This window comes from Elephantulus edwardii, unplaced genomic scaffold (genome assembly GCF_000299155.1).
Source record: "Elephantulus edwardii isolate Elephantulus edwardi_28Jun2011 unplaced genomic scaffold, EleEdw1.0 scaffold00186, whole genome shotgun sequence".
NCBI lineage: Eukaryota > Metazoa > Chordata > Mammalia > Macroscelidea > Macroscelididae > Elephantulus > Elephantulus edwardii.
In genome coordinates, this window is record NW_006399936.1 from 5,216,512 (window position 1) to 5,229,832 (window position 13,321).

The 13,321-nt window shown below is 42.3% G+C and overlaps 1 protein-coding gene across 1 annotated transcript; it reads left to right on the forward strand.

Moving 5' to 3' along the window:
* The first annotated feature begins 282 nt into the window (after positions 1-282).
* Positions 283-13,004, forward strand: ZKSCAN2 (zinc finger with KRAB and SCAN domains 2). Its single transcript, XM_006896576.1, has 7 exons — positions 283-687; positions 1,628-1,811; positions 6,722-6,813; positions 7,138-7,264; positions 7,952-8,635; positions 10,437-10,928; positions 12,085-13,004. The coding sequence occupies exons 1-7, from the start codon at positions 283-285 to the stop codon at positions 13,002-13,004; spliced, it is 2,904 nt and encodes a 967-aa protein (XP_006896638.1).
* The last annotated feature ends 317 nt before the right edge of the window (positions 13,005-13,321 follow it).

Below are 13,321 nucleotides of genomic sequence, written 5' to 3' on the forward strand. Positions count from 1 at the left end.
TGTCTCGGTTGTCGCTGTGGCTGACACTGCACTACAAAAGAGATGCACCCTGGAAAAATCATATTGCTGGCACCTATCTGGTCTGGAAAAAGAGTCCAGGTCTGGCGTCCTTATCAAAAGCCTAGAGTAGATTGAATCAATTAGCTGAGTGTCCCCGATTACTGCTGTCAGGTGTCGGTTTAACAGCTTTGACATCCCAGAGCATTAAGCTGAGAGCTCTTGGAGGTTTATGCGTGGGCCTCTGCTTTGAGCCAGACGTGACGTTGAAGCGGTGGTTGGAGCATGGCTGCAGCACTGCACCCTCAGGGCGAAGCGCCCCTGGAGGTGGAGGGGTGCCTCATCATGAAAATGGGAAAGAACCCCGAGTGGACATCGGAGTGCACTGTGGAAGGATCAGATAGCTCTGAGTCCGAGACCTTTCGCAGATGCTTCAGGCAATTCAGTTATGAGGATGTGACCGGACCTCATGAAGCTTTCAGTAAACTCTGGGAACTTTGCTGCCAGTGGCTGAAGCCAGAAATGCGTTCCAAGGAGCAGATCCTTGAGCTGCTGGTGATTGAGCAGTTTCTTACCATTTTACCGGCGAAGATTCAGGCGTGGGCACAGAAGCAGTGCCCGGAAAGTGGAGAGGAGGCAGTAGCCCTGGTGGTCCATTTGGAGAAAAAGACCGGCAGACTAAGACAGCAGGTGAGAGAGGTTTTCCTGAATGTTTGTGTTTAGAAGTGGGAAAAGCAGATGGGCAAGGAAGCATTGCAGGAAGTGGCCGAGAGGGAGTGAGAAATGGTTCTGATAAAAGACCTTTAAAGTGAATCCGGTTAAAATGGGGGTCAAAATTGCACATTGAATGGTAAGAAAGGTGGTTTGGTTGAAACATTACTTTGCAAATGAAAGGAAATACTTGACATTTAATGTTTGTTTTACATCTTTGGCATGTTTCTGACAGTTATGTTTAAAAAGGTTTGACTTCGGCAATTTGATCTTAAAGAGGACTATTTTGCTTTCCCTTTAAATAATTTTAAGAAAAAAAGAAGAGCAGGGATGGGATGGGCTTATGTCAGGTCTTTCTGGAACCTTGTGTTCTAATCAACGTGCCTTTTGAAGTCTCTGTCAGCGTCGTCACCATCAGGTCCTCATTTGCTCATGGCTGTACGTGTTCTCTTACTTGTTTTTCTATATCCCTTCCATTAACCTCACAGAATCTTGCATCATTCACTGAATTTGCAGGGTCTCACCCAGCACAGGATTTGCGTTAATGTAAGATGGTCGGTCAGGGATGAACACTCTGTACCTGAAGTGGGAATTCATTGTATACATTTTTGTTCGCTGGTGCATATGTTCATGCTCTGGTGACTTTTGCTCTTCTGTGACTGAATAGATGTGGCGTTTGGAATAATGTCTACTCTGGTAACAAGAAGATTTTCAGTCTCCACTCTTGACAGATTTTTCTCTCACTAAAATAAATTGCGTATTTATCCTCTATTAAGAAAATGTGCGCTTTCCCCCTCCTGACCAAACCCCTGGGAAGTCCTCATCCTCTCTTATCCTTGGAGATCTTTCTTGAGGAATCTGGCCCTGATCTCGACTTCTTTTCTTCTCTTTCCATTATGGTGTTGGACTTACTTCCCAGGTGAGCAGTCCTGTGCACTGCAAGAATCCGTCCTCGCTCAGAGCATCATGGGAGGTAGCAGACCTGCCGGAACAGGTGGACACTCAGCTCAGGGTGGTGTCCCTGGAGGAAGCTGGAAACCTCCACTCAGGACACCAGGAGCAGCAGAACCATAGGAGAGAGCATCGACCCTTTCCCAAAAATGGTAAGAGGAACGCAGAGCATGCCCAGTACAGAAACCAAGGCAGATTGATGTGATATGCTCATAGGAGGGTACTCTCAATGCGTATTTGAAAACCCACATTGAATGTTTGCATAGAAAGATCCATGTGGCATTAAGAGTTGAGGAATGCACAATGTAAAAGAAAGGGGACCTAAAGGATGGGAAATCGTAAGGATTTTTCAGGCTAATTAACCTTGAAGTCCTGTAGAAGAGTTTTATGTACTATTAGCTTGTATCTTTAGGCTTGTTATAAGTGTTTAGTTTTGTGTTCTTCACTAGCTTAACTGTTGGAAAGATAGACAAGACAGCATTTTTAAAAAGTGACTCACAAAGTGGAACTTTACAGAAGTTGTTGTTAAGTACCATTGAGTCAGAACCGACCCATAGCTGACCCTTGGGCAGGTTTTCAGAGGCAGCTAGTCACAGGGGAGGAGATTCCTTATCCCCCGGAGCAGCTGGTGGCCTCGAACTGCTGTAGGCAGCTTCTTGCCACTGGGCCACTAGAGCTCCCTTCACAGAAGTAACCGATAGAAAAATGAACAAGAAGACTTCCCCGAGATTGGACCACCGATGGTCATAGTTTCCCTCAGCAGTAATGAAGCAAATCAAACACAAAGGGTAAAATGCCAGTCCTTTGTTACTGTTTTGTCCCTGGAGAAGTGATGTCAGGAACAGAAAGATCATTATACCTGCACTCAAAAGCCTCTAGTTTGTCTTCTCTCTGCCTTTGTCTGGCAGTGTGATCTTGGACCAGTAATAGAAAAAGAGACTTCAGTGTGTGTAGGGTAAGCGCTACAGCTTTGATGTAGACCAGTTGGGCTCAAAACCTACTTCTGCCATTTTTTATCTGCATAGCTTTTCTGAGATTACATATTATAAATGGGGGGGTGTTAAAAATGTAAAAGGAGGGTATAATAAGGTTGTTAGTGCAAAGTGACTGAGGCAGCAACAAAGAGCCAATGTATGATATTAAAACAAATAAGCAAAAGACTTAAGAAAAACCAAGGGGAGCTCTGGTGGCCTAGTGGTAAGGAGATGCAACTACAATCGCAGAGGTGCACGGTTCGAATCCACCAGATGCTCTGCCGGGGAAAGAGGGTCAATCTCCTCCTGTACCAGTCAGATCTGATTTGACGGTACACTCACACACAAAAAAATAACAAAACAATAACAAAACAAAAAAAAAAGACTTAAGAAAAACCAGAATATGTTGCATCAGGTTGATTCTGACTCATAACAATCTTATAGGACAAAGTGGAATTGTCTCATTTTCTAAGGTTGTAAATCGTTACCGAAGCAGAACATCCCCTTTTGTGAGAAACCGAACAGTTAACCGCTTACTACTGGGGCTCTCAGAGTCTGTAACACTGCTCAGTGAATGTCCATTTGCTCTCTTCTCAGATGGCAAAATGACTTTTAAATGTCAAACATAATACAACTTATTACTGAGGAACAAGATTGACTACTACTGTCTGCTACCGTTCCATCTACCCTCGAATCACATGAATGCATTGCATGTATTGATGGTTTCTGAATTAAACTGGTGTACATTCATCAGCAGTAAGACTCCTTTATTTGCGTGGTTTAGGTATCCTCAGGTACTTTACTGATAAACTGGTTAGGGGCTATCAGGTCAACTGCAACTTATAACAACTCAGTGAACAACAGACCAAAACTTTGACCTATCCTGTGCCAGTAACAATCTCTGTTGTGCAGAACAGATCATCTGGGAGGTTGGACTTTATGACAAGGAATGTGGCATCAGGATTGGAGGAAGATTTATTAACAGCCAGCTTTATCCAAATGACAAAACCTGCCTTGCCAAAACTGAGGAGGACTTGAAACATTTTCTGCAGAAGGTAAAGAACTGCGGTCTTCAATATGGATTGAAGCTCAATATCAAGAAAACAAAGATTCTCACTCTTAGGCCAACTGGCAGTGGATGGAGAAGAGATTGAGAATGTCAACAGTTTTCAGCTTGCTCGGTTCCATAGTCAACACTTTTTGGCACTAGCAGTTAAGAAATCAAAAGACATTAGAAAAAAAGCACAAACAGGTCTATCCTGGAGAGGGTGAAACCAAGATGTTCCTTGGAGGAAAGGATTATGAAGCTCCATCTCACATGCTTTTGCCAGGAGTGACCAGTCCCTGGAGGAGAACATCATGCTTGTAAAGGTGGAGGGACAGCCCAGGAGATGATGGTCCTGGATGAAATGAATTGACACAGTAACTGGGATGATAGGGTAGGTGTGTTGGAGACAGATTGGCTTGGGATAGGGCAGGGTATGGAGCTATTGTGCATAGAGTTGTTATGCATTGTAGTTGACTTGAATATACATAACAGCAACAAAAAGTCTATTATTTCAATCATCACATTGTCTATCTTGTTAAAGGTCTTCTTCATTTTCACCGGTCCTCTACTTTTCCAAGCAAGATATCCTTTTCCAAGGACTGGCCTGTACTAATAACAACTGATGACATATCCAAAATACATGAGATTAAAGTCTCACCATCCTCGCCTCTACGAAACAGTCTGGTTACACTTTTTCCATGCGATACTTGAAGTGCTCTTTGCCAACCCCATGATCCAAAGGCATTACTTCTTCTTCAGTCTTCCTGTTTGTTGTCCAGTATGCACAAGAAGCAATTGAAAATACCATGGCTTGGATCAGGCTCACATTAATCTTTGAGCTGAAATAGTTGCTCTTTTGCACTTCAAAAAATTAAATTCTTCTGTAACCTGTACATAAACCATGGATTAGTTGTTTGAATTTGAACAAAGAGATGCTGCATGGTTTAAAAGCAGCAAAGATGTGTGACTGGGTTGTGTCCTTTTCCTGTACCTTTTCAAAACTGTTTGCTGAGCAAATCATTTGAGAAGCTGGGCAGTATGAAGAAGAATGTGGCATCAGACTTGGAGGGAGACTCATCAACAGTCTTTGTTACACAAATGGCACAATCCTGCTTGCTGAACAGGAAGAGGACTTGAAGCAGTTCAACAGAAGAGCAAAGACCGCACTGTCCAATATGGGTTACATCTCACCATCAAGAAAACAAAAATCCTTACCAACAGGCATTATCATGATAGATGGAGAAAAACATTGAAGTTGTCAACAATTTCTTTTTACTTGAATCTACAACCAACACAGGACAATAGCAGTCAAGAAATCAAGACATACTGCAGTGGGGGGAAATCTGCTCTCAGGAACCTTTCCATAGTGCTAAAGCACAGTGATGTCAGTTTAAAGACAATCTGAGTAAATACCTGGTGGCTTTGCTGTCTCAGAGCTTTAGTGTATTCTGTTCCTAAGCAGAAAAGTGTGCTCTGCTAAAGTACTTACTGAGGGATGGAGAAGACCAAAACCTTGAGGGAATAGATATAGGTGAGCTCATCTGATAGATTAGCTCAGAAAGGCGAATTTGTCCTAAAGGAAGCCCTATGATTTGAGCCACATACAGCAATCAATATCATGTGAAGCAGTGAGCAAGTCTTGTAGTGGGGAAAGTCACAGAGCAAGCTGTTGAGTTCTTGGTCACATATTAAATTTGTATTTTAAGTTTTTCCTGGATAGTGATTTTTCAGGATAGATTTTTAGACCATAGTCGCATTATGTGTATCTATTGTTGTTGTTATTGTAGAGTTGGAACCAATCCGTAGCTGACCCTCTGGCAGGCTTTCAGAGACAGTTAATTACATGGGGAGAGATTGCCCATTCTTCTCTGGTGGAGAAGCTGGTGGCCTTGAACCGCATGCCTTCAGGATTGGAGTGCAGCTTCTTGCCACTAAGCCACCAGAACCCCAGTGTGGATAGCTAGCTAGCTAGACCGATCATTTCCCCTTCTACATTTGTTGTTAGTTGTCATCAGATTCTGATTCATGGTGGCTTATAAGTACTAAGTGGAACTAACTGTTTCCTAGGCTTTTCAAGACTACCTTTTCACAAGTGGTTCACTAGACCTGGTTTGAACCAATACTGTTTTGATTAATAGAAAGGAGCTTAACTGTTTATGATAACCAGATTATCTTTCTTCTGTTCTTACTGCTACGGAGTTAGACCCGACTCATAGCTGACCCATCAGTGGTTTTCAGAGATTATAAATGAAAATATCTTCTCAGAGCCACTCACTGGTGGATTCAAACCGGCAGAGTCTCAACTTTGGGACTAGCAGTTTTAGGTATAGACTGTGCCACCAGACCTCCCTCCTCCACTCTCAGAGGGACCGGCTTGCCTGTGGTGTCCAGGGCTGTGTATGCTAAATCTTAAGCAGTTTGCTTATCACAAACTGATAACTAACATGCCAGGTTACATTTGTTTTCTATTGCCTGTAAAGAATTTTTATCTTATAATATATTCCGTTCCTAAGGTTAAAAGGGAAGGAGGCGTGGCATCCACTTCCGTAATAGCTTGCCTCCGGAAACCCTATGAACCTGGAGAGAGGATGAAAGGCACCTAAGTGTCGAGGACTCCCCTTCATAGGGTCACTATGAGTCACCTGCGACTCGACGGCACTTAACAACAACAACAACAAGGTTAAAAGACTTTTGAGATTTCACATAACAGTCCATATTTCTGACTTCTCTTGAAAAATTTGAAGCTCTGACTATCCCTGGGCTGTAGCCTCCCATGGAAGTATCTGCTGAAATGTTGATCGGCTTTGTCTCTCCGATGGGATAGGCAGTCTCACGATTCTCACAGTCCCTCCGTGACACCTTTTGTCACATGCTTTACTTGCTTATGCCCGAGCTCTTTTGAGCTTATAAGCCCCGGCTTAGGGCATTGAACTGAACCCACTGAAAAATGATCAATTCATGTTTATTTCCATATGTTCATTTCTTAAAAGGAGAAACAACATGAATGAAAGGGCCAGAGCCTTTCTTTCTCTTCTTACAGCTCGGCCTTCTTCTTGGATGCCTGTCCCGACTGATGAATGGAACACGACAGACCAAGGCATGCCAACTACATATCTTTCTGCTGGAGCCCAGGTAAATTCTAACTCTTCTCTTTGACCTGCACTCTTTTTGAGTGTTCCGTTGTAATTTCTGTGCCTTCACTATCCTCACACATTTCCACTTCCTCCAAGGAGCTCCATTCTCCTTCCTTATTTTACTCATCTAATGATGTTTATAGAAAGGATTCGACCCAGTGTGGAAAATAATGGGATTCCTTTTTGCATCATTTATCTCATGATTGTAATATATACTTGGTTCCTTAATAGTGCCTGTTACTTAGAGCCCTTTTGTGCTTCATTCATCCTTAAAAGACTCATGCAATTATCTTGGCAGTCATTGGTATCAGTGTTGTTACAGGGACCAGTGAAAGATACCCATATGACAAAGGGTTTTCCCTACAAAAAGAGTGTACACCAGGCTCCTGCTCACAGAAACCTCTACCGGGAGATCAGGAAGGAGAGTATTGAGAACATGGTCTCGTTGGGTAAGAATTCTTTCCCTTTTCAAATAAAACCTTAGAGAATTTCCAATATGTGCATCTGTGCTGATGAAAAATAATATTATAGTACTCATTTGGAGAAGGACGTGATGCTGGAAAGGGTGGAGGGTCAGCGAAGGAGAAGAAGACTCTCAACCAGGTGGACTGACATGGTGACTGCAGCACTGGGCTCTTGTGTGTCAGGAAGTGTGAGGATGGCACAGGACAGAGCAGAGGGTTCAGATCTTTTATTCACGTGGTCGCTTTGAGTCGTACTCAACTCGACAACACCCAACAATAACAACAACATGACAGAGTCAAAGAAGTCACATAAGGGTAACTAGAACGTACATGGCCCTGATAGGGAAGAAAAGGTGTTAGGCGAGAAGTGCTGGCCTTGTCCCTAGTGAATGGCACAGCTCACCTATAGCTGCTTCCCTCTGGTGGCTTGAATATAAAAGCAGCCCCAGTAGAGAAAGATGGGCAGTCTCCTCCCCTGTGATTTCAGCCTTGGAAGCCCAGTAGAGGGTAAGCTATGAGTCAGTGCCACCTCTGTGGCAATGAGTCAAGTTGTTGGGTTTCAGAGGACCAAGGTGAACACATAGTCAGTCCAGGGGAGCAGTGTCAGAAGATGATTGGGATATGCAGTAATGACTCCTGTATCTAGCAGGAACTATGTTTCTCTTGCTATAGGAAGTACAGTATCTGCACCGAGCAGGACAGACCAATTAGAACAGAGAAAGGAGCCACGGACCATAGGTCTTCATTCATCTCATAAGAAGAATCTCCTCCAAAGCAACTATGTTAAGGAAAAATCACTTCATGCCGTTCAGGCTCCTACGAGGAATTCAGGGAAAAAATGGCCAGAGTCGCAACAGTGGGGCTTAGAAGATGAAAAAATCGCAGGCGTTCACTGGAGCTACGAAGAGACTAAGACCTTCCTCACAATTCTCAGAGAGTCCCGCTTTTATGAAACCCTTCAGGCTTGTCCCCGCAACAGCCAGGTATATGGTGCCGTGGCCGAGTGGCTGCGGGAATGCGGTTTCCTCCGGACCCCAGAGCAGTGCCGCACCAAGTTCAAAAGCCTCCAGAAGAGTTACCGTAAAGTCCGAAGTGGCCACATGCTGGAACCCTGTGCCTTCTTCGAGGACATGGATGCCTTGTTGAATCCTGCAGCCTACCCTTCGTCCACTGACAAAGCGACGGGGACGCGCCCTCTCCCCAGACTGAAGAGGATTGTCATCAGTAATAAAGAACAGATCCGTTTGCTGGACGAAGAGGAAGCGGCAGGAGAATCCGACGGTGACGAACTAGGCATTGAAGTAATCCCGAAATCTGAGATTCGTGGTGCCCCGGTTTTGTTTCAAAACCTGAGTGGTAAGATTTGTACTTTGCTTTTGTAATTTCTTTTTCTTTCCCGCGTATAATTCATTCTGTATGGAAAAAGGGGTAGACAAGGAGTGGCCACACCTGGGGAGGGCATTGCCGGCCATCACTATTACATGGCTGTGAATCACAGGCTGGGTGGCAGTGCTGGTTTCTGTCCTTGTTTTATTTTCGCTTTATAGCTGAGCATGAATTTTGAGTACTTGGGACCTGTCAAAGGAAAATAAATGAAGCTAAATGGTTTTACAGAGGTACTGTTATCTGAGAATTTATATAAAACTGTCAGTTGCATTCGATTGTAAAAAGGCAAGGATGTATTAATACATACTATGTGATAATCAGTAAAAGTGTATATAATTAAAAAGTTTGAAAAAATTTTAATGAAATAATTTCTGATTTAATGAAGATAAGCAGAAAAAAAGGGAGAGCATAAAATAAGTCAAATGGGAAGCAAATAACAGCATGGTAGATGTAAATCCAAATATATCATCAGCTGTAAACTTAAAACACAAAGATTACCAGGGAGTTAAAAAAGAAAACTTGGTTCCTTACCAAAAGTGCACCTTAAATATAACAAAATGAGACTAAGAGTTAATGTGTTATGACAGTAAATACAGCCTGTAACCATTTTAAGCTTCAATTTTCTCATCTGTAAAATAAGACTAAGAACCTCCCACAAAGTTGTAAGTATTAAGTGGGATAGTACACATGAAACTATTTTGCAAATGCTAAAAGTATTCCACTGTTACCATAACAGTTTTGTACTTTAGTTTATGAAAAGGTGCTAAGTTCTTAGATAGAGTGGAAAAAGGAATCAGGCTAGGCAAGCCAAGGGTGTACTCCCTATTCAAAAGAAGCAGATAGATGAATATGATGCCGTTTCCATAGGAAAATCCATAAGCATGAGGGTGGGATTCTTGAGATGACCTCAAATATGGAAATGCAGGGGTAGGACTATAAAAGACTGCCTTGTAGAGGATGGAAATGGTTTTCCCAGTTGCAGATTATAAAACATCCAGAAAGCACATCTAAGTTGTTGAGATATGTCTTAAAAAGTACTGTCCTCTGAAAGCAGAACATCTGCTTCTCTTGCAAATTATTTCCTTTCTCTCACCCATAAGAAAAAGAAAAACAAATACTTTCTTTCCCAAAGTAGAAGATTTGACATCAACAAAACCTAGCTTGAATATATGTCTGTCTCCTCTTCACATGGAAAATTGGTTAAAAGAAGTGATGAGAACTTCTAGTGGAATTATTTTCAAAAGGATCCACCTAATATCTTTAATCACCATAGGAATGGCATATTTGGGGACTATTTCTGGCTTTTCACTCTTCCAAGTAAACTCTAAGTTCATTTTAACAATTTCTGTTGGAATGGGGGGTGGGGGTTTGGTTTGCTTTTTAAAAAAAATTTTTCCCCGCTATTTATTTATAAAATTCGAATGCAAACTTGAACAAATTCTTTCAATTTCCCTCACCCCACACCCATCAAATTGTACACCCCAGTGATTAATTCTCCCTCCCCCTGCACATCTACATACCTCTGCTTCCAGTTTCGTTTGAGAATTGATATCTGTAAAATTAGAATCTTCCTATCCATAATGTCCCTCTCTCTTTTCAAGGTTTTTTGTTTGTTTGTTTTCTATAAAATACCTATTTATTTTCCATATAGAACATCTAAAATTTTTGCCAGGCTTATTCCTGTTGTTAAAGTTAATGCATATTTTTTCTTCTTAGTATTTTGTAACATAAGGACTTTCTTTTGTCTTTGAACTTGATCTTTGAATGGCAGGTGTGCACTGGGGCTATGAGGAAACCAAGACTTTTCTCGATATCCTCCACGAGACTCGGTTTTATGAAGCCCTTCAAGCCTGTCATCGGAAGAGCAAATTGTATGGTGCTGTCGCTGAGCAACTGCGAGAGTGTGGCTTCTTCCGGACTCCAGAGCAGTGCCGGACCAAGTTCAAAAGCCTACAGAAGAGCTACCGCAAAGTGAAAAATGGTCACGTGCTCGAGTCTTGTGCTTTCTACAAGGAGATGGATGCTCTGATCAACTCACGCTCATATGCCCCTCCTACTAACACCTTGGAAGGTGTTCCATCGCCCTCAAGACAAGAAAGAGGGAGTATTGAGATTGAACCCCAGGAACTGACAGACTGGGAACCTGAGGAGACCTCGCAGGAGGCAATTATAGAAGATTCTGGTAGTGAGAGAATGAGTGAGGAGGAAATTGGCGAAGAGCCAGAATTCCAAGGACCTACAGGTCAACAGCAAAGCCCAAGTGGTAAGGATCACCATGGGGTTTTAATAAAAAAAATGGAAGCAAATGTGATTTATTGAAAAATTTAATGTTTTTTTGACATCACCCATAACCATCCATTCAAGAAATATTTGAAGACCAAGCCCTATTTGAGAACCACAGGACTTAGAATTAAATGACACAACATCCCAGTTCTCATAGGTGCTTCCTTTAAAGAGCTTACATTCTGATGGTATCATCTTTGGAATCTCAGCATCAGTTTTTGTCTCTATAGCTAGGACAATTTCTTGTAACTTGTGGGAATACTGAGGCGGGGGCAGGGAGACTATTCTGGGCCTGAGTTCCACCTGCATCCTTCCTACTAGATAGTACCACGTAGACATCTTTCCAACAGCTCGTACTTAAGAGTGTTCAAAACTAAACCATCTTTCTTCCCACACGGTAGCTCTTCACAGTGTGTACACACACACACACACACACACACAGCTCATGCATACTCACAACTTTAGAGATTTTCATAACTCTTATTCACTCCTCATTTTCGTCTTGCAAAATGGGATGTTTTAGCAGCTTTTATACTCACTCTGTCTTCCCCCTCTTCAGTTACATAGCCATGACTCTAGTTCTTCAGGACGATCATTTACTGAATGCAGCACTACTCAGAATGAGTAGATACAACTGCAGATATACATTAATAATCAGAAGCAAAGAATGTACAACACATGAATGTAGGAAACTTGAAAATTGTGATTTGAATGAGTACAGTTCATGTGTGTGTCACAGCCACAAAAAGTAAAGTGAAAGAAACGTTTGAGGGGAAAGATAGAAATATTCTTGGGTAGATAGCATTAGATATTGCTGCATTTAGAGACCTCTTCAAAAATTTGGCCTTAATCACTACAGTCTCGTTACCTTGAGTCAATAATGTCAACTAAAAACAGCCCCGTGAGAACTGTCCATAGGGATTTTCTGGGCCATCATCTCCCTGCCAGCAGGTCACCAGCTTCTCTTCTGTGGTTCTGCAGGGTTGCCTCAAACTGCCAGCCTCTGGGTTATTAGTTGAATGCAAGCTGTTTGTACCACCTGGGGACCTATGGATCCTTGTAGACCATATTAATTGGGTTATGATAATAAAGGGGTTGTATGACATTTTTGTCTCTTTGCTTTCCCTTCCCTTCAGATTTTGAAATTGGATATAGCGTGAAGGAAGATCCACCACAGACAATATATAAGGACATGGAGCAGCATAAAGCATTCATTGAAAAGTCTCAGAGAGTTATTTCCCAGAATACTGATCAAGGTAAATACCACAAAAGGGAATGCATCTCAGGAAAACAGTGGGGAAACCCTAAAGACATTCACCAGGGCAAGCTGGTATCTCAGCCTAGAGATTTAGGGAAAGCTACAATACACCAGAGGTCTTTCATAGCAAAGAGGCCGTACAGACTTCTCAAATACGGAGAGAGCTTTGGAAGGAGGGCTCATCTTATGTGCAGGATGACCCATCAAAAGGAAAATCCCTGTAAATGTAGTTTCTGTGGAAAGTGCTTTGGTAGAAGCAGGAGCCTAATGAGACACCAAAGAATCCACACAGGAGAAAAACCTTTGACGTGTCTTGACTGTGGGAAGAACTTTAATGATTCCTCAGACTTCAATGCCCACCAGAAAATTCACGAGAGAGAGAACCCCTACAGGTGTGGAACGTGTGGAAAATGCTTCAGTCAAAGCTCAAGTCTTCTTGTCCATCGGAGAACTCACTCAGGTGAGAAGCCTTATCAATGTGGAGAGTGTGGGAAAAGCTTTACAAACAGTCTTCATCTCAGCATCCACCAGAGAATCCACCCAGGGCAAAGTCCCTACAAATGTGTGGATTGTGGAAAAAGCTTCAGTAACCGTACAAGTTTTCAAGAGCATCAGCGAACACACTCTGGTGAGAAGTCCTACGGGTATGCCCAGTGTGGTAAACGTTTCGGTCAGAGTTCTGTTCTCACCAAACGCCGAGAGGTTCATATTCAGGAAAAGCTGTCATTCTCTTCGTCTTTTTATTCCCCAGAGAACCCACACAAGGGCAAGGTTGATGAGTTCAGGAAAACGTTTTGATGATCATCTCTTCCTGAATGTCCTGTTACCCTTTTTTACCTTAATCTCATTTTAAAAAAAAAACACAACAAAACCAATCTTTTCTTAGTTCTAAAGTATAAATCCCCAAATGAGCTTGAGAATGTGTAAATGACAAAAAAGCAGAGAGACTTGGCCCTTGTTCTCATCACTGCCTCTAACTTCTGTTAATTTGTTCGTTGCCTCCTGTGTATCCCCACTTCATTTATAAAATGGATAGGACGTGTGATCTGAGTTCAGAACTAAATTCTCCATAGTATGTTGAGGCCACTGATATTAGGTTAATAATTTCAGAAACA